Here is a 19,761-nt window from a genome sequence, read left to right as displayed (position 1 = left end):
ATCACAACGGCAGCTGGCTCGGCACGCGTTGATTGGCTGCTTGTCAAGATATATAAACAGCGATCCCGCAGCGCCCTCCCCTTTCACTTCCCGGAGTCCTCGTGTGAGGTACGTGGGCCGCGCGCGCCCAGAGCTGGGCCGAGACCCCAATATACTGTAGTGTCATGTGTATATACCCAGAGCTGGGCCGGGACCCCCATATACTGCAGTGTCCTGTGTATACCCAGAGCTGGGCCGGGACTCCCATATACTGTAGTGTCATGTGTATATACCCAGAGCTGGGCCGGGACCCCCATATGCTGCAGTGTCCTGTGTATATACCCAGAGCTGGGCCGAGACCCCAATATACTGCAGTGTCATGTGTATATACCCAGAGCTGGGCCGGGACCCCCATATGCTGCAGTGTCCTGTGTATATACCCAGAGCTGGGCCGAGACCCCAATATACTGCAGGGTCATGTGTATATACCCAGAGCTGGGCCGGGACCCGAATATACTGCAGTGTCCTGTGTATATACCCAGAGCTGGGTCGGGACCCCCATATACTGCAGTGTCCTGTGTGTATACCCAGAGCTGGGCCGGGACCCCCATTTACTGCAGTGTCATGTGTATACCCAGAGCCGGGAGGCATCCCGTGTACAAGAGATAGATCTATCATATTATATATATATATATATATATATATACAAACAAACATCGCATTATATATATATATATATATATATATATATATACATACATACATACATACATACACGTCATATATATTTATACATACACACAGGATGTCATATATATATATATACACACACACACACACACACACACACACACACACACACACACACACTGACGTGCATTGTCTGGCCGGGGCCGTGTCCCCACTATATATGATACTGTATATACAGCACTGTGCGGTGTACTAGGAATATACACTGCAAATACAGCAGTACAGTACATGTCTTGTGATGCTGTTCATGCCTGACATCATGATATTTCATCAGGTTGGATCATGTGGCCCTTACATACCAAGTCATTAACACACCTAGCTATTTGTTACGCGTTCTTCTGATAGGAGTTGCATGTCACACGGGTTAGTGGGTGTTGTGTGTCTTGCTGTGACCCATTGGCCTGGGCTAAATTAGAACTGGGTTTGAGAGGAAGGGGTCTTTATGTTGGTCCACTGTGGTTATAATCCAGTTATGGAAGTCATGCCCATATCTGAGCAACCAGTAGTGCTGGAGTGGCCAACTCCTGTTCTCAAGGGCCAACAACTGAGCAGATTTTAAGGATATCCCTGCTTCAGCACAGGTGGCGCGGTCTTTGACTGAGCCCCGTGTGCTGACGCAGGGATATTCTTAGAACCAGACCTGTTGGTGGTGCTAGAGGACTGGAGTTTGCCACCCCTGCATTATTGATTTATTTCTACTTTTGGTGCAACATCAAATGATTAATGATGTATAATAAATGTTCATTGTGTTTTTTTTCCTCATGCAGCGATCATCTCGTCTTTAAACCCTTTTTGTGGCAATCCTTGGAAGCACTGTTAAGATGCCCAGGGAAGACAGGACTACGTGGAAGTCGAACTACTTTTTGAAAATCATTGTAAGTATTATCTCAGGTGATTATCCCAAGGCATTTGTGTATGTTGTGCATAGATTATCTGCCCACCTCCCTCTGCTAAATGTCTGACCTAATGATGGTCATGTCTTTAACTATAATGTATCACCCTGTTCATTTAATGTAACCTATTGTTATCATAACTGCCCTTGGATTGCACTGGATTCCCGTGAGGGTCACTGATTGGGAGGGGGGAGGGCAGGAGATTTGCCCAACATAGTTGAACGAATGTATGTCTTTATTTATATAGCGCCATTAATGTACATAGCGATTCGCAGCAGTAATACGGGGAGGAGCGCTTCAGACATAAGTTACATTTAGGAAAAGGAGTGCCTGCCCCGAAGAGCTTACAATCTAATTGGTTGGTAGGAAGGACGTACAGAGACAGTAGGAGGGCATTCAGTGCGTCTGCAAGGGGCCAAGGTTTATGTATGCGGTGTAAAACTATCACTCATAGAGCTACTCGTATGCTTCTTTAAGCATGTGCGTTTTGACTTGGGTCTTAAAGGTGGATAGAGAGGGTGTTTGTCCGATATTGAGGAAGGGCATTCCAGAGGTGCGGGGCAGTCAGTGAGAGAGGTTTAAGGCGGGAGAGGGCTTTAGATACAAAAGGGGTAGAGAGAAGACATCCTTGAGAAGAACGGAAGAGTCGGGATGGTGCACAGCGAGAACATGACATGCATTTAGCTGTAACAGGCGTGGGCAGAAGTTTTTCGGTGTACAGTACCATGTCCTAACACGCAGGGCGCTTGCCATGGTCCTAGATGTGAGCCGACGTCCCTATTTTCACAAACAAATCTTTCATTTTATTGCAGCAATTGCTGGATGATTATCCAAAATGCTTCATCGTGGGGGCGGACAACGTTGGTTCAAAACAAATGCAACAGATCCGTATGTCCCTGCGTGGGAAGGCCGTGGTGCTGATGGGCAAGAACACGATGATGCGCAAGGCGATCCGTGGGCACCTGGAGAACAACCCAGCTCTGGAGAAGTGAGTGCAATCTCGTGAGCTTGGTTCTGGCCAACTAGTAGGGTGGTCCTCGCCTATTGCTGTGATCTATAACCGCATGTCTGTTCACAGGCTGCTCTCTCACATTAAAGGGAACGTGGGCTTCGTCTTCACCAAGGAGGATCTGGCAGAAGTCCGAGACATGCTTTTGGCCAACAAGGTGAGGAGAAAACTGCTGGAGTTTCCTGAGAAGGGACTGAAATAGAAGAAAAATAAGCTTGCAAAATTAGTGTTATTCAGGGATCTGATCCTGAATAAAGCACGCTTTATTTTTTTCAAGTGCACTGGGGTGTCTGCACTTTTTTCTATTGTAGCTATAAACACTTGTGGTCTCTTGTCCACCTGTGGCAGTACTTTCCGTTGAGTGCACCTACTGTGCAACTCTCCCTACTGAGAAGACTGGCCATAATGTTGGTGTTCATTCCCCTCCTTAGGTGCCCGCCTCTGCCCGTGCGGGAGCTATAGCCCCTTGTGGGGTCGTGGTGCCTGCTCAGAACACAGGCTTGGGTCCCGAGAAGACCTCCTTCTTCCAGGCATTGGGTATCACCACGAAAATTTCCAGAGGCACTATTGAAATCTTGGTAAGTTGTCCAGTATGCCCAGCGCATCCCAAGGCCTTGATTATACCGGCGGTGACAGGGTGGGCGCGCTCTCTCAGGGCGATGCACACGCCCGAATCCTGCACTGCAGGCAGGAGGCATCGGAAGGCGACAGGGAGGCATCTCGGAGGCGTGGCCACGACATCACGTGCGCGGTTCGCCCTCTGCTGAACCGCTCACGTGATGCGTCTCACGCCTGAAAATCAATTATACAGACGTCTCTAAATTCGTGCGCTAGGCCGACTCAGTCTCGCGCAGTTAGTGCGCGCTTATTGGAAAACTGATCTTTGTTTTGTCGTAGTGCGCTCCGCGTATAATCGCGGCCTAACAAGGCAGGCCGTATCGGGTCTGTCCAGAAGAAAACGTGTATGGTCGTTTCACAATAGAAAGTGCTCCAAGTTAGGGGCAAGTGGAGAAAATTGTACAGAGGAAGCTGAACTGGACCTTAGTTTTAAAAGACTCTCACGCGACTGCGGTGTTCCATTTTTGCTGTAACTTTGTTTCCACTTGTTCTGGATCCTGCAGACTGTGTGTGTATCTATATGTACATAGCGCCGTCCATGTGCATAGCGCGTTACAGCATTAACACGCGTGACACAATAGGAATTAGCGCTTCATACCTAAAAGTAGACATTGGGAAAAGGATCCCCTGTCCCGAGGAGCTTACAATCTAAGGCTGCGCTTATACAGGCGGCGACGCGACCGGTGTCACCCGTCGCCATTGCTAAAGTTATAATGTTTGGGAGACGTCGCCGGCTTCAAGGCCAGTGACGCCAGCAAGGGGAAAGGCAGACGCGTGGAAAAGCTCCCTGATTGGCTTACAGCCAGTCACATGTGGAGACCGTCGCTTCAAAAATAAAATACCACTGACTACCAGATTTTTGGTAGCGCCGTCGCATCAACTTTAAGCGATAGCGACAATGCATTTGTTTTGACGCGGCGCCGCTGTCGCCGGCACTATAAGCGCAGCCTTCGTGTGAATGTGCCATACAGCTGGTGTTTAGGGTCAGTAGAATCACAGCCTGACCTTGCTGACCTCTCTTCCCCGCAGAGCGACGTGCAGCTGATTAAAACCGGAGATAAAGTGGGCGCCAGCGAGGCGACGCTGCTGAACATGCTGAACATCTCGCCGTTCTCCTTCGGTTTGATCATCCAGCAAGTTTATGATAACGGCAGCATCTATAACCCCGAGGTGCTGGATATCACAGAGGAGGCGCTGCACGCTCGCTTTCTGGAGGTACGGGCTGCATGATCACCTGGTGAATTACTCGTACACGCTACGTCCGATCCTCCCGAGACTGGAGAATATGTATCGCTCGTCCTGGGAACTAGCCTTTAACGCAGCAATCCAGCAGTGTACGCTCGCTCGCTCTCTCTCTCTCTCTCGCTCTCTCTGAACATTGTGAATTTCTGCTCCGGAGACCCCCCTGCTTCAATCCTATAAAAAAAAGCCTGGATTGCTGCTGTAAAAGACAGTGCAGCCGCTTTCCTTCCTTGTAGATGAGGGAGACGCCATAAAAACCCATAACGTGCGTCCCGCGCCATCTTCTGCCTCTTGTAACGGAAGTGTTTCCTCTTTAGGGTGTCCGCAATGTGGCCAGCATTTGCCTTCAGATAGGTTATCCCACCGTTGCCTCCGTGCCTCACTCTGTCATCAATGGGTACAAGCGTGTCCTGGCTGTTGCTGTGGAAACCGATTACAGCTTCCCCCTGGCAGACAAGGTAAGGAAGGAACTATCCAGAGAACCCAGCGTCTTGTTACTTGCGGTGACTGCAGGATATCAAATGTTGCCATAACCCCGGGGTGAGCGACTTCAGTCCTCAAGGGCAACCGTCCAGTATTCTGGATATCTGCTTCAGCACGGGTGGCTGTCTAAGATTGAACCACCCATGCTGAAGCAGGGATATCCTTAACCTGACCTGTTCGTTGCCCACCCTTCCCTGTCACAAATTCCTTTGCCCTTTGGGGTCATGAAATATTGCTGGATTTCTTCCTGACCGATTTTGTCTCCCTGCAGGTCAAGGCGTTCCTAGCTGACCCAACGGCCTTTGTAGTTGCCGCTCCAGTTGCGGTTGCGGCCGCTGCTCCGAGCGCCGCTCCCGCCAAGGAGGAAAAGCCGGAAGAGTCGGAGGAATCTGACGACGATATGGGATTTGGTCTCTTTGATTAAGCCCCAGTTTACTTTTCTCCAGCCCAACAAATAAAGAAATAACAAGGCAGTATATTTTTATTGTGTGGTCTGTGGATAAATCTTTTCTTTCCGGAGTGGCCTGTGGTGGTGTTATACTAACCTGTGCCATCGCTGGGTGCAGGGCCTTCTACCGCTGGCATGGCAGTGATCCGCAGGTGTGACGTCCTGCACCTCTGTTGGTATCGGGAGCAGATTGGGGTTCAGCCTTATTTAGGGAGGTCCTACCTGCATCTTAACACCCCCCAATACGTCCCTGTGTGCGGGGCAGTGATTGCCAGGGCTTGTATTGTGGTGTTACACACAGCATTTATCTCTGTAAGCAATTACATTTTTTTAACCAGAATCTGACACTTGATGTAGGCTTACAAATACAGTCCCTCGTGTGCATTACTAGCTCATACACATGGATTACATGAATGTAAATGAAAGCCAAGCACATACGATCTAGTTACAGATGGTTTTTATATACACACGGATAAATGTACTGCCCTCACTGGCATGATTTACTATAAAATCATACTCCTTTCATGCAATACCTGGGAACGCTTTTCTCCCTATGGCTTTTTCTGTTTGTTAGCTGATTTTCTCTCCCACTACCACCTGCCCTCTCTATCCCACCCCCTCACACCTTATCAGATCTCTTACTGCTGTCTTATTCCCCACTCACCCAGATCTTTCATGCATCCCTGTCCTCTGATACTCTCCCTCTCTAAGCATGTGGTGGTGACACCTATTCTCATGGACCTGGGGTGCCGGAGTCCCATGTATGTATGTAGCGCTTCACGGCAGTATTACACGTGACCTAATGTAACACAATGGGAATATCCTTGAGACATCAAAGTAACATGAGGGAAACTAGTCTCTTACAAGAAGAGCGGTAAGGACAGTCCAGAGGTTTTCAGCGGGCGATACAAAAAGGGGTAGAGAGAAGACATCCTTGAGTAGAACGCAAGTTGGGATGGTGTATAGCAGTGCTGCGCAAACTCTTCCTGCTCAACTCTGATGTCAAATTGTGCCGTGGGGTCGTGACATCATTTGATGTTGAGTTGCCAGGGCGACGCGTCGATGGAAAGTGAAGGTACCTAAAGTTAGACGCCTCGCGCAATCCCCGGCATTTCGTTTAAATGCCTTCGGGGGAAGAACGGAGTCTCTAACTGCCATGCCCCCCCCCCAAGAACATCTTGGGGCACCCCTTCCCCCAGTTTGTGCATCCCTGGTATACAGCAAGAAATTGGGGTAGAAGACTATAGCCTTAAAGGAGCAATCCAAGGATTTTGCTGATCAATCACGGGAGAACCAATCGATTGGCAGCAGAGGTAATTAGTTTTCAATAAAGGTAATCAAACTTTTTTTGAGCTGTTGGATTGCCTCTAAGTGAGGACGAGAATTGTGTTATTCTTCAGCTTTGTCTTGGACATGTTAAGTTTGAGTCGGCGGAGGGCCATCCTGGATGATATGGAGGAGAGAGATTCAGAGACTGGTCTGTACAGCAGGCGTAAGGTCGGGTTGAAAGGTAAATTTGTGTGTCAGCATAGAGGTGATGAGGTGAACCTACAAAGAGTGGGAAAAGAGAAGCAGCCCCAAAACAGGCCTTTGGTACGCCCACAGAGATCGACAGAGGAGGAAGTGTTGGCAAATGAGACAAAGTATGGTGGCAGAAACCAGATTGTACTATAGGATCTAGGAGAGAATCGGCAGGAGGAAGACAGGACGAGAGACAGGTAGGGTCAAGCTTGCTATTTTTGAGTAATAGTATAACTATTGCGTGCTTAAAGGAGGAGGGAAAGGTACCAGAGTAGAGGGAGGAGTTTCAAAATATGTGTAAGTGTAGGGATTAGAGCTGGGGGGCGCAAGACTTTTCTGGGTGGGGCGCGGTGTTTACAGAGGCCCTGCACTGAGAGCGCGAGGCCTTTGTAAAGGTACCCAGCTTCAGTCACGCATCTCTATGGCAACGCAGCGTCAAATGACGCCCATTGCCATGGAGACGTGACGTCAAATGAAGCCGCGGGTCACGTGACGTCACGACCCCGCAGCGTCATTTGATGCAACATTAGAAGTGAGGGGGAGGGGGGCTCGCGGGGAGTTAGCGCACCCCTGGATTAGAATATGAGCAAGAGGTTTGAGGAGATGGGTGGGAACAGGGTCAAGAGGACAAGTGGACGAAGTGGAGATTAGCAGCGGCACATCCTCCTCTGTGACAGCGGAAACCCAGTCAAGGAAGGCAGAGTTAGGAGAGGTGTAGGATGGGAGGAGGATACAGAGGGGATGTCTTGCCAAATAGAAACCACCTTTGTCTTGAAATAGTCAAAGTCCTGAGGTGCGATGGAGGAAGGACAGGTAACATGGCGGTGTGAGTAGAGAAGAGTCGGCGTGGGTTTCACGTGGATAACGATTAGTGAATAAAAGTAGCTTTGTTTAGCTTGCGAGAGGGCAGAGTTGAACACGGGACAGGATACATTTGTAGTGAAGGAAGTCTGCGAGAGTGTGAGATTTCCTCCAGAGGCGTTCAGAGGAACGAGTGCAGGAACGCAGCATGTGTGTGTGGGAATTTAACCAGGGTCTGGGGGTTAGAAGGGTGAGGTCGGCAGAGAGAAAGCGGGGCATGCAGATCAAGAGAGGATAAGGCAGAGTTGTGGTTCCTGACCAGGTTGTCAAAGTCTGGAGCAGAGCTGAGAGAGGAGAGGGAGGAGCGTAAAGTGGAATCAAGAGCTGGTAGGTTAATAGAGCGCAGGTCTCTGCAAAAACGAGGGGTAGATGGAGAAGGGGAGGAGTGAGAGAAAATGAGATTAGACCTATTATGAAAACCAGGTCCAGGTAGTGGCCGTCCTTGTGGGTGGGTGCTGGCTGTAGATGGTGAAGGCCAAACATTGAGGCTAGAGAAAGTGGGAAGCCCAAGGGAGGTCATCAATATGGCAGTTGAAGTCCCCAAGGAGAAGGGGAGCCAGGATTCAGTCAGAGAGAAAGACAGAAGGGGGACGAGTAGAGGTCGGTGGGCAATATAGATGACCGCCATGTGGACAGGGAGAGGAGAAGAAAGCTGGACAGTGTGAACTTCAAAAGGAAGGAAAAGAAAGAAACCGAGGTATAGGAAGGGTTCAGTAACGGCAGAGAGAGGAGAGCAGGAGCCCCACGCCTCCACCAACAGGGCGTGGAGTGTGGGAGAAAGAAAGGCCACCATAAGAGAGGGCGGCTTCCAGAGCAGAGTCAGACTGAGTGAGCCATGTCTCAGTTATAGCAAAGAGGAGCAGAGAATGAGAAAGAAGTCATGCACAGAGAGGAACTTGTTAGAAAGAGGGCGAGCATTCCAAAGGCCACAGGAGAAAGGGAGAGAGGAGGGAGGGTGGCAGGGGATGGGTATGAGGTGAGAAGGGTTGGCACCAGGAGTAGAAGTTGTATGTGGGACGCAAGGACAAGAGCATGTTGAAATGAGGCAGGGACCAGGATTGGGAGAAATATCCCCAGAAATGAGGAGGAAGAGAAGCATGGAAAGAAAGAATGTGTGAGGAGGATTTATAAGGGTGTGTTTTTTTAGTGCAGGGGGTATAGCTGTGTTGTGTCAAAGGGCGCAGATAGGAAAGGAGTTCATGTGAACTGAGACGTGGAGAAGGAAGGAGAGATGTAGATATATCAATGGAATTAGATGAATGATGAGGATGGTAGAAAGAAGTGAAGCTACAGGAAATATAAATAGTAGAGGATGCGTGGCAGGGGTAGTAGGGCTAGAGATGTGAGAAATAAACGATGTATGGTGGCAGTGCTATAGAATATTGATTGTAGACTGCTGTGTCTTCTTGAGCCTTTGATAGAAGATGTCCTCCTATCCATCTCCATATCACTTATCCACACGTCACTTTAATACAGGGTACGGCCATCCATCGCTGTGCCGTCCCCAGAGATATTTCTAATATATAGGCCCATTCTAAGATATCTCCCACCCACAGGAAGCCTCACACCCCTCTGATTAACACCCTATCTGGATTTTTCAATCTAACATACCAATTAAAGACAGGGTGTACACTATTCACAGTAGGCAGAGTAGAAGTAGACTAGATAGGATGATCCGATTTCATCGCACTTCAATCAGGCCATAAATGATCAAAATACACAAGCTTCTCCCCACATGCTCCCCTCCCCTCCAGCTTCTCCCCATACATGCTCTCCTCCTCTCCAGCTTCTTCCCACACATGCTCCCGCCAGCTTCTACCCCATATGCTCCCCTCATCTCTATCTCATCAGCTTCTCCCCTGCATGTATCCTCCTTCTCTCTCCCCTCTATAACACTCCCGCACTCTATTACAGGGTTGCGCAAACAGTTGCTCCTGCTCCCCCTTGCCTCTTGCCCCCCAGACGCTGGCTGAAGCAAGGTAAGTTGAGGTTCCATAGGCCTCACGCGATCCCCCGGAATTTAATTTTAATGCCTTGGGAAAGAGCTTGGGGCCTCTGCAACCGCCTGCGCCCCCCTGCTCTATTACTTTCTCTCCCCCCCCCTAGACCCTCCTCTCTCTCAATCTCTTTTTTTAAACAATATCGCTTAACAGGAAAAAATATTACGTACCCTCCGGCGCAGGACTGGCGGCACGTTTCCCGACAACCGCACTGCCCTCCCCATCACGCTGCTCCTTCCATCCCTCATGCCACCCTCTTCCTCATCTCCCATCACCTAACCTCAATTCCCGGCAAGGACAGATGGTGGGGGGGCCGGAACACCACTTTTGCCGCCCCCTAGAAGCTACCACCCAATGGTGGTGCCATAATCTGCGGGCAAAACTGGTGCCATAATCTGCGGGCAACACTAAAGTGGTCAGCAGGTCGTTTGTTTGACACCCCTGCCCTAGACCCGACGTGCCTTACTAACTGCCCCCCTGTATCCCTCCTGCCTTTTGCCTCTAAGCTGCTAGAACGTCTCGCGTTCTCCCGTATGATCGACCCTTAATTCCCGTGCCCTGCTGGACCCGTTACAGTCTGGCTTTGGTACAGCTCACTCAACAGGGACTGTGCTCACTAAAGTGATCTACATGAAGCTAAATCCCAAGGTCACTTTTCCCTACTAATCCGACGCGATCTCTCTGCCTTCGATACTGCCGACCTCCCTCTTCTCCTTCATATTCTAAACTCTCTTAGTATCCGCAACAAAGCCCCACCCTGGTTCTCATCCCACCTCTCCCATTGCACATTCTCTGTCGCTAACATGTCTTCGTCTCCTGTTGATTTTACCCCCGGCCTCTGTTCTGGGACCTCTCCTTTTCTCTCTCACACACTATCACTTGGTGACTCTTTTGGCCTTAGGCATTTAGTTATAAAATGTTTTACCAGGAAGTAATACATTGAGAGTTACCTCTCGTTTTCACGTATGTCCTTAGGTACATCTGTATCATCTCTATGCAGGTGATATGCAGATATATCTACCCACCCTTACACCTGCAAGCCTCGGAGTGACTTCAGGCTATCTCCAGATTTTTAGGGTGGGGGGTTGTGTTAATATTACTAGTTAAGATTAGGGGGTTTGTTTTAATTGTTTTCATTATTTGAAATAAATGCAAATGGGCACAAAGGGCAGACGGAGCCCATATAAACTGCTTTAAATAATTGTTAAGAATACTGTTTGTAATAATTTTCGATTAAAAATTCAATTAAAAAAAATGTGTACGGAAAGATTAGGGTGTTTTAGGGTAAGGTTAGAGCCTTACCTCGGCGGTGAAGCAGCCGGCGGGGAGATGTCCCGGCGGCCAGGTGAGACCGCAGCGACAAACCGGCCGAGTCCAAATCTCCTAGACCATATATAGACATGATGTGATGGCTCTCGTGGGTGGATACTTGTCAAAAATGAATAGATGCACAACGTAAACACAACAATGTAGAAATACACAAATACTACTGACACAAAGCAGCCACTGCCCGATTAGAAAAAAAGGTGCAACATTTATTAGAAAGACCTTTCTCAAGATCAGTCTTGTCAGAGGCCATATGTCTCACACACACACACACACACACACACACACACACACACACACACACACACACACACACACACACACTACTCATTCACAAAACACACACACACACACAATTCCTACTGACTCACACGCTACTCAATCACAACACACACACACACACACACATACACAGACACTACTCATTCACAAAACACACACACACACAATTCCTACTGACTCACACAAAACACACGCTACTCAATCACAACACAGACACTACTCATTCACAAAACAACACACACACACACACACACACACACACACACACACACACACACACACACACACACACACACACACACACACACACACACACACCCACACCCACACCCACACACACACACACACCCACAGGAAGTGACGTCACAAGCGCCTGCAGGAGGCCGTGACCCGTCCAAGCAACCTGTTCTCTCCTCCCGGAAGTTGGGTGTGTGCCCCGGAAGTGCATCCGAAGTACTTCCTGGGTTAGAGCCGGTGAGATGGCGGCCGTGGCAGACATGCAGGTGAATGTGGCGGCGCGCGGTGTAACGGGGGAGGAGGTGCGTGTCACCCTTATATATACATATCACACTGTATATATCTCTCCCCCCCACACACACACATATATATACATACACATATATAAACACAGTGTGAGGAGGTGCGTGTCACCCTTATATAGATATCACTGTATATATTTTACTATCTGTTGTAAAAGCTCAGTTATTGACTTTCTTTTATATTTACTTCATAGCCTTATCACAAGCATTTTTCTTATTCCCTTACTGTATTACCCTCTGCCACCTCTGTCGGGAGGCGGTACCACTAATCTACCACCCTTTACTTGAAGACTTTTTTTTTGCATTTGCACTGAATGTCCCATGCTTCAGTGTCGGAGCATGTAACATAACACTGAGTCGTGCTCTTGGCCCGCTGCGCAGAACTGGGCGTGCAATAGATACACATATATCTTAGTAGTTGCTCCACATTTATAGATCGTGTTACTTTGTTCCTTTCCTGAGCTTTATTTTGCTCCTCTTTACCTCCCTATAATGGTGAGGGCAAGGTGGGAGGCCGGTGAAGTCCCGCCTCCAGTTCTGCGTCTTGTATTGCAGATTTAAATAAGGCCGGCAGCTAAATGTTCTATGTCCTTTAGACATTAAGACCACCTTCTGTGCTTATTTAGGTGCATGACACTTTGAAGAAATTTGCCGGAAAGGTGACGACAGCCAGTGTGAAGGAACGAAAAGAAATCCTCAACGAGCTAAGGATTTGTATCTCGGCAACAGGTAAGGTTCGACAGGAGAGAGACCTTTTGTTAAAGTGAGGGGTCCCGCAGGGCCTGGGATATACAGATTGTTACTGATGTATAATCAGGGCTGGCTTTCACTCAGCACTACCCAAGTTTTGTTTTGGAAAGTTTTTCAGATGTTTAGTTTCTGAGAGCCTGCATAGTTTTTCGTTGCACACGACGGCCTCCTAGTTTTTCGATAATTTCACATCCTAGTATTCACTGTCGCTGGTTTGCAGCGTCTGGCTTCACAGTGCCGAGCTTGCAGTAGAGTTCAGGTAAATGAATCTAACAGGACAGAAAAACTTTTGCTGGCTGGTAGACTTTCTTTCTAAAGATGTAGATTACTGCATTTGGTGAGAGTGGCACTTCATGCAGCAATGATATTGCCTGTATGTGAACCTATGTTCTGAGTATATCAGAAATCTACACTGCTACTTTTTTTTGTACATTGTGTACCTTGTTTTACAGACCTACCTGAGGGAGCAGTTAAAGGGCTTTGCAAGCTGTTCTGTCTGACGCTGCATCGTTATCAGTGAGTATGCACAGATGCACAGATGCACAGATGTACTTTTCTGGTTTTACAATCTGAACCCACGATTTCACAATGTTGTGTTATTGTTGTGGTTCTGCAGAGATGCAACATCCCGCAGAGCCCTGCAGTCTGTTCTCCAACAGTTAGTAGAATCCCAGCCGGACGTAACTGCCAAGAATCTGTTACAATCACTGCAGTCCCATGGAGTGGGGACCTGGAGTGCAGTCCCCAGGTAATTCCAGGCTCTTACTGGCTGATTGAACTTCTGAATGGGACAGTTTAGTTTAGAGTTTGCTTACTCCTGGCACTCACTTTTTCTTCTTCTGTGGCAGTAAGAGCAGAGGCTCCGCGGCAACCATAGCCTTGTCCTGGACCTGTATCCTTGTCAGGGTTGTGTTTTCCACCCCAAAGAAACAACAAGGAGAAACATGGAAGAAATTGGTAGGTATTTTGCATTTAGCTTAGCAGGGGCGGGAAGCCTTTGCTGAGGTCACTGCATGCTATTCCTGATTTTAAACTGAGGAGGATTATGTCTTGAACCCTTCTGAGTAGACCTACTGATTCCTTATCCTGCTAGGTGGAGTGTCAGGCCTTTCTGCTGATGGAGATCCTGGGAGGCTCACACAAACATGCTGTGCTGGGGTATTCAAAGAAGTTGATTAAGCTGTGGAAAGAGGTGTGTGATGCCTTCATGCTGGCCCCTTTTCTGCCTGCACCCTCAGGATATGTCATATGGTAAATGTGCTATGTTGTTACCAGAATGCTGGCCTTGTGGAGAGATACCTGGACACCACACTCAGCCTGGAACCCAACCAGAATTTTGCTGGTATACTTGGCCTTTCCGTAAAGTTCTGCATGAGACACAAAGAGATGGGAGTTTTCGATAAACATCGGGTAAGTCTGAAGCACAGACCTGTGCAGCATTCACAGCTGCAGGTAGAACGTGTAGATAAGTCGGAGGCGCAGGCCTGTGCAGCGTTCACAGCTGCAGGTAGAACGTGTAGATAAGTCGGAGGCGCAGGCCTGCGCAGCGCTCACAGCTGCAGGTAGAACGTGTAGATTAGTCGGAGGCGCAGGTCTGCGCAGCGCTCACAGCTGCAGGTAGAACGTGTAGATAAGTCGGAGGCGCAGGTCTGCGCAGCGTTCACAGCTGCAGGTAGAACGTGTAGATAAGTCGGAGGCGCAGGCCTGCGCAGCGTTCACAGCTGCAGGTAGAACGTGTAGATAAGTCGGAGGCGCAGGCCTGCGCAGCGCTCACAGCTGCAGGTAGAACGTGTAGATAAGTCGGAGGCGCAGGCCTGCGCAGCGTTCACAGCTGCAGGTAGAACGTGTAGATAAGTCGGAGGCGCAGGCCTGCGCAGCGTTCACAGCTGCAGGTAGAACGTGTAGATAAGTCGGAGGCGCAGGCCTGCGCAGCGCTCACAGCTGCAGGTAGAACGTGTAGATAAGTCGGAGGCGCAGGCCTGCGCAGCGCTCACAGCTGCAGGTAGAACGTGTAGATAAGTCGGAGGCGCAGGCCTGCGCAGCGCTCACAGCTGCAGGTAGACCGTGTAGATAAGTCGGAGGCGCAGGCCTGCGCAGCGTTCACAGCTGCAGGTAGACCGTGTAGATAAGTCGGAGGCACAGGCCTGCGCAGCGCTCACAGCTGCAGGTAGAACGTGTAGATAAGTCGGAGGCGCAGGCCTGCGCAGCGTTCACAGCTGCAGGTAGAACGTGTATATTAGTCGGAGGCGCAGGCCTGCGCAGCATTCACAGCTGCAGGTAGAACGTGTAGATAAGTAGGAGGCGCAGGCCTGCGCAGCGCTCACAGCTGCAGGTAGAACGTGTAGATAAGTCGGAGGCGCAGGCCTGCGCAGCGTTCACAGCTGCAGGTAGAACGTGTAGATAAGTAGGAGGCGCAGGCCTGCGCAGCGTTCACAGCTGCAGGTAGAACGTGTAGATAAGTCGGAGGCGCAGGCCTGCGCAGCGTTCACAGCTGCAGGTAGAACGTGTAGATAAGTCGGAGGCGCAGACCTGCGCAGCGCTCACAGCTGCAGGTAGAACGTGTAGATAAGTCGGAGGCGCAGGCCTGCGCAGCGTTCACAGCTGCAGGTAGAACGTGTAGATAAGTCGGAGGCGCAGGTCTGCGCAGCGCTCACAGCTGCAGGTAGAACATGTAGATAAGTCGGAGGCGCAGGCCTGCGCAGCGTTCACAGCTGCAGGTAGAACGTGTAGATAAGTCGGAGGCGCAGGTCTGCGCAGCGCTCACAGCTGCAGGTAGAACGTGTAGATAAGTCGGAGGCGCAGGCCTGCGCAGCGTTCACAGCTGCAGGTAGAACGTGTAGATAAGTCGGAGGCGCAGGCCTGCGCAGCGCTCACAGCTGCAGGTAGAACGTGTAGATAAGTCGGAGGCGCAGGTCTGCGCAGCGTTCACAGCTGCAGGTAGAACGTGTAGATAAGTCGGAGGCGCAGGCCTGCGCAGCGCTCACAGCTGCAGGTAGAACGTGTAGATAAGTCGGAGGCGCAGGTCTGCGCAGCGCTCACAGCTGCAGGTAGAACGTGTAGATTAGTCGGAGGCGCAGGCCTGCGCAGCGCTCACAGCTGCAGGTAGAACGTGTAGATAAGTCGGAGGCGCAGGTCTGCGCAGCGTTCACAGCTGCAGGTAGAACGTGTAGATTAGTCGGAGGCGCAGGCCTGCGCAGCGCTCACAGCTGCAGGTAGAACATGTAGATAAGTCGGAGGCGCAGGCCTGCGCAGCGCTCACAGCTGCAGGTAGAACATGTAGATAAGTCGGAGGCGCAGGCCTGCGCAGCGCTCACAGCTGCAGGTAGAACATGTAGATAAGTCGGAGGCGCAGGTCTGCGCAGCGTTCACAGCTGCAGGTAGAACATGTAGATAAGTCGGAGGCGCAGGTCTGCGCAGCGTTCACAGCTGCAGGTAGAACATGTAGATAAGTCGGAGGCGCAGGTCTGCGCAGCGCTCACAGCTGCAGGTAGAACGTGTAGATTAGTCGGAGGCGCAGGTCTGCGCAGCGTTCACAGCTGCAGGTAGAACGTGTAGATAAGTCGGAGGCGCAGGTCTGCGCAGCGCTCACAGCTGCAGGTAGAACGTGTAGATAAGTCGGAGGCGCAGGCCTGCGCAGCGTTCACAGCTGCAGGTAGAACGTGTAGATAAGTCGGAGGCGCAGGTCTGCGCAGCGCTCACAGCTGCAGGTAGAACGTGTAGATAAGTCGGAGGCGCAGGCCTGCGCAGCGTTCACAGCTGCAGGTAGAACGTGTAGATAAGTCGGAGGCGCAGGCCTGCGCAGCGCTCACAGCTGCAGGTAGAACGTGTAGATAAGTCGGAGGCGCAGGCCTGCGCAGCGTTCACAGCTGCAGGTAGAACGTGTAGATAAGTCGGAGGCGCAGGCCTGCGCAGCGCTCACAGCTGCAGGTAGAACGTGTAGATTAGTCGGAGGCGCAGGCCTGCGCAGCGCTCACAGCTGCAGGTAGAACGTGTAGATAAGTCGGAGGCGCAGGCCTGCGCAGCGCTCACAGCTGCAGGTAGAACGTGTAGATTAGTCGGAGGCGCAGGCCTGCGCAGCGCTCACAGCTGCAGGTAGAACGTGTAGATAAGTCGGAGGCGCAGGCCTGCGCAGCGTTCACAGCTGCAGGTAGAACGTGTAGATAAGTCGGAGGCGCAGGCCTGCGCAGCGCTCACAGCTGCAGGTAGAACGTGTAGATTAGTCGGAGGCGCAGGTCTGCGCAGCGCTCACAGCTGCAGGTAGAACGTGTAGATAAGTCGGAGGCGCAGGCCTGCGCAGCGTTCACAGCTGCAGGTAGAACGTGTAGATAAGTCGGAGGCGCAGGCCTGCGCAGCGTTCACAGCTGCAGGTAGAACGTGTAGATAAGTCGGAGGCGCAGGTCTGCGCAGCGTTCACAGCTGCAGGTAGAACGTGTAGATAAGTCGGAGGCGCAGGCCTGCGCAGCGCTCACAGCTGCAGGTAGAACGTGTAGATAAGTCGGAGGCGCAGGCCTGCGCAGCGCTCACAGCTGCAGGTAGAACGTGTAGATAAGTCGGAGGCGCAGGTCTGCGCAGCGTTCACAGCTGCAGGTAGAACGTGTAGATAAGTCGGAGGCGCAGGCCTGCGCAGCGTTCCCAGCTGCAGGTAGAACGTGTAGATAAGTCGGAGGCGCAGGCCTGCGCAGCGCTCACAGCTGCAGGTAGAACGTGTAGATAAGTCGGAGGCGCAGGTCTGCGCAGCGCTCACAGCTGCAGGTAGAACGTGTAGATAAGTCGGAGGCGCAGGCCTGCGCAGCGTTCACAGCTGCAGGTAGAACGTGTAGATAAGTCGGAGGCGCAGGCCTGCGCAGCGTTCACAGCTGCAGGTAGAACGTGTAGATTAGTCGGAGGCGCAGGCCTGCGCAGCGTTCACAGCTGCAGGTAGAACGTGTAGATTAGTCGGAGGCGCAGGCCTGCGCAGCGTTCACAGCTGCAGGTAGAACGTGTAGATAAGTCGGAGGCGCAGGTCTGCGCAGCACTCACAGCTGCAGGTAGAACGTGTAGATAAGTCGGAGGCGCAGGCCTGCGCAGCGTTCACAGCTGCAGGTAGAACGTGTAGATAAGTCGGAGGCGCAGGCCTGCGCAGCGCTCACTGCTGCAGGTAGAACGTGTAGATAAGTCGGAGGCGCAGGCCTGCGCAGCGTTCACAGCTGCAGGTAGAACGTGTAGATAAGTCGGAGGCGCAGGCCTGCGCAGCGTTCACAGCTGCAGGTAGAACGTGTAGATAAGTCGGAGGCGCAGGTCTGCGCAGCGCTCACAGCTGCAGGTAGAACGTGTAGATTAGTCGGAGGCGCAGGTCTGCGCAGCGCTCACAGCTGCAGGTAGAACGTGTAGATAAGTCGGAGGCGCAGGCCTGCGCAGCGCTCACAGCTGCAGGTAGAACGTGTAGATTAGTCGGAGGCGCAGGCCTGCGCAGCGTTCACAGCTGCAGGTAGAACGTGTAGATAAGTCGGAGGCGCAGGCCTGCGCAGCGCTCACAGCTGCAGGTAGAACGTGTAGATAAGTCGGAGGCGCAGGCCTGCGCAGCGTTCACAGCTGCAGGTAGAACGTGTAGATAATAAGTCGGAGGCGCAGGCCTGCGCAGCGTTCACAGCTGCAGGTAGAACGTGTAGATAAGTCGGAGGCGCAGGTCTGCGCAGCGTTCACAGCTGCAGGTAGAACGTGTAGATAATTCGGAGGCGCAGACCTGCGCAGCGTTCACAGCTGCAGGTAGAACGTGTAGATAAGTCGGAGGCGCAGGTCTGCGCAGCGTTCACAGCTGCAGGTAGAACGTGTAGATAAGTCGGAGGCGCAGGCCTGCGCAGCGTTCACAGCTGCAGGTAGAACGTGTAGATAAGTCGGAGGCGCAGGCCTGCGCAGCGCTCACAGCTGCAGGTAGAACGTGTAGATAAGTCGGAGGCGCAGGCCTGCGCAGCGTTCACAGCTGCAGGTAGAACGTGTAGATAAGTCGGAGGCGCAGGCCTGCGCAGCGCTCACAGCTGCAGGTAGAACGTGTAGATAAGTCGGAGGCGCAGGTCTGCGCAGCGCTCACAGCTGCAGGTAGAACGTGTAGATAAGTCGGAGGCGCAGGCCTGCGCAGCGTTCACAGCTGCAGGTAGAACGTGTAGATAAGTCGGAGGCGCAGGCCTGCGCAGCGCTCACAGCTGCAGGTAGAACGTGTAGATTAGTCGGAGGCGCAGGCCTGCGCAGCGTTCACAGCTGCAGGTAGAACGTGTAGATAAGTCGGAGGCGCAGGCCTGCGCAGCGCTCACAGCTGCAGGTAGAACGTGTAGATAAGTCGGAGGCGCAGGCCTGCGCAGCGTTCACAGCTGCAGGTAGAACGTGTAGATAAGTCGGAGGCGCAGGCCTGCGCAGCGCTCACAGCTGCAGGTAGAACGTGTAGATAAGTCGGAGGCGCAGGCCTGCGCAGCGTTCACAGCTGCAGGTAGAACGTGTAGATAAGTCGGAGGCGCAGGCCTGCGCAGCGCTCACAGCTGCAGGTAGAACGTGTAGATAAGTCGGAGGCGCAGGCCTGCGCAGCGCTCACAGCTGCAGGTAGAACGTGTAGATAAGTCGGAGGCGCAGGTCTGTGCAGCATTCACAGCTGCAGGTAGAACGTGTAGATAAGTCGGAGGCGCAGGCCTGCGCAGCGTTCACAGCTGCAGGTAGAACGTGTAGATAAGTCGGAGGCGCAGGCCTGCGCAGCGTTCACAGCTGCAGGTAGAACGTGTAGATAAGTCGGAGGCGCAGGCCTGCGCAGCGCTCACAGCTGCAGGTAGAACGTGTAGATAAGTCGGAGGCGCAGGCCTGCGCAGCGTTCACAGCTGCAGGTAGAACGTGTAGATAAGTCGGAGGCGCAGGCCTGCGCAGCGCTCACAGCTGCAGGTAGAACGTGTAGATAAGTCGGAGGCGCAGGCCTGCGCAGCGCTCACAGCTGCAGGTAGAACGTGTAGATAAGTCGGAGGCGCAGGTCTGTGCAGCATTCACAGCTGCAGGTAGAACGTGTAGATAAGTCGGAGGCGCAGGCCTGCGCAGCGCTCACAGC

The 19,761-nt window shown here is 51.8% G+C and overlaps 2 protein-coding genes across 3 annotated transcripts in view; both read left to right on the top strand.

Annotated features, from left to right (window-relative positions):
- On the top strand, positions 1–5,452 carry RPLP0 (ribosomal protein lateral stalk subunit P0). The gene is made up of 8 exons (XM_075568397.1): positions 1–108; positions 1,497–1,604; positions 2,435–2,610; positions 2,701–2,788; positions 3,063–3,209; positions 4,279–4,464; positions 4,809–4,949; positions 5,246–5,452. Exons 2-8 carry the CDS (start codon positions 1,551–1,553, stop codon positions 5,396–5,398), a joined length of 945 nt encoding a protein of 314 aa, XP_075424512.1. The 5' UTR covers positions 1–108; positions 1,497–1,550; the 3' UTR covers positions 5,399–5,452.
- A 6,366-nt stretch (positions 5,453–11,818) lies between these two features.
- The window catches only part of GCN1 (GCN1 activator of EIF2AK4), a 43,963-nt gene continuing 36,020 nt past the window's right edge, over positions 11,819–19,761 (top strand). Inside the window, exons 1-7 of one of the 2 annotated variants that reach the window (XM_075568396.1) lie at positions 11,819–11,915; positions 12,578–12,680; positions 13,154–13,217; positions 13,318–13,449; positions 13,550–13,658; positions 13,795–13,893; positions 13,977–14,111. In XM_075568396.1, coding sequence (XP_075424511.1) covers positions 11,892–11,915; positions 12,578–12,680; positions 13,154–13,217; positions 13,318–13,449; positions 13,550–13,658; positions 13,795–13,893; positions 13,977–14,111 — 666 coding nt within the window. In that variant the 5' untranslated portion in view covers positions 11,819–11,891. Of the gene's footprint in view, positions 11,952–12,577; positions 12,681–13,153; positions 13,218–13,317; positions 13,450–13,549; positions 13,659–13,794; positions 13,894–13,976; positions 14,112–19,761 lie in introns of both variants that reach the window. The other variant, XM_075568395.1, reaches the window with a different exon arrangement.

This window comes from Ascaphus truei, chromosome 13, assembly GCF_040206685.1.
Source record: "Ascaphus truei isolate aAscTru1 chromosome 13, aAscTru1.hap1, whole genome shotgun sequence".
Lineage (NCBI taxonomy): Eukaryota > Metazoa > Chordata > Amphibia > Anura > Ascaphidae > Ascaphus > Ascaphus truei.
Note: the sequence above shows the minus strand (reverse complement) of the source record. Positions and strands in the feature narration are given on the sequence as shown.

What these genes read in the sequence shown, in the direction of transcription:
- RPLP0 (XM_075568397.1), top strand. Translation starts at nt 1,551, where the DNA reads ATGCCCAGGGAAGACAGGACTACGTGGAAGTCGAACTACTTTTTGAAA. An exon ending in ACATGCTTTTGGCCAACAAG is followed by an intron (nt 2,789 to 3,062) that starts GTGAGGAGAAAA and finishes TCCCCTCCTTAG; the next exon opens with GTGCCCGCCTCTGCCCGTGC. An exon ending in GCTTCCCCCTGGCAGACAAG is followed by an intron (nt 4,950 to 5,245) that starts GTAAGGAAGGAA and finishes GTCTCCCTGCAG; the next exon opens with GTCAAGGCGTTCCTAGCTGA.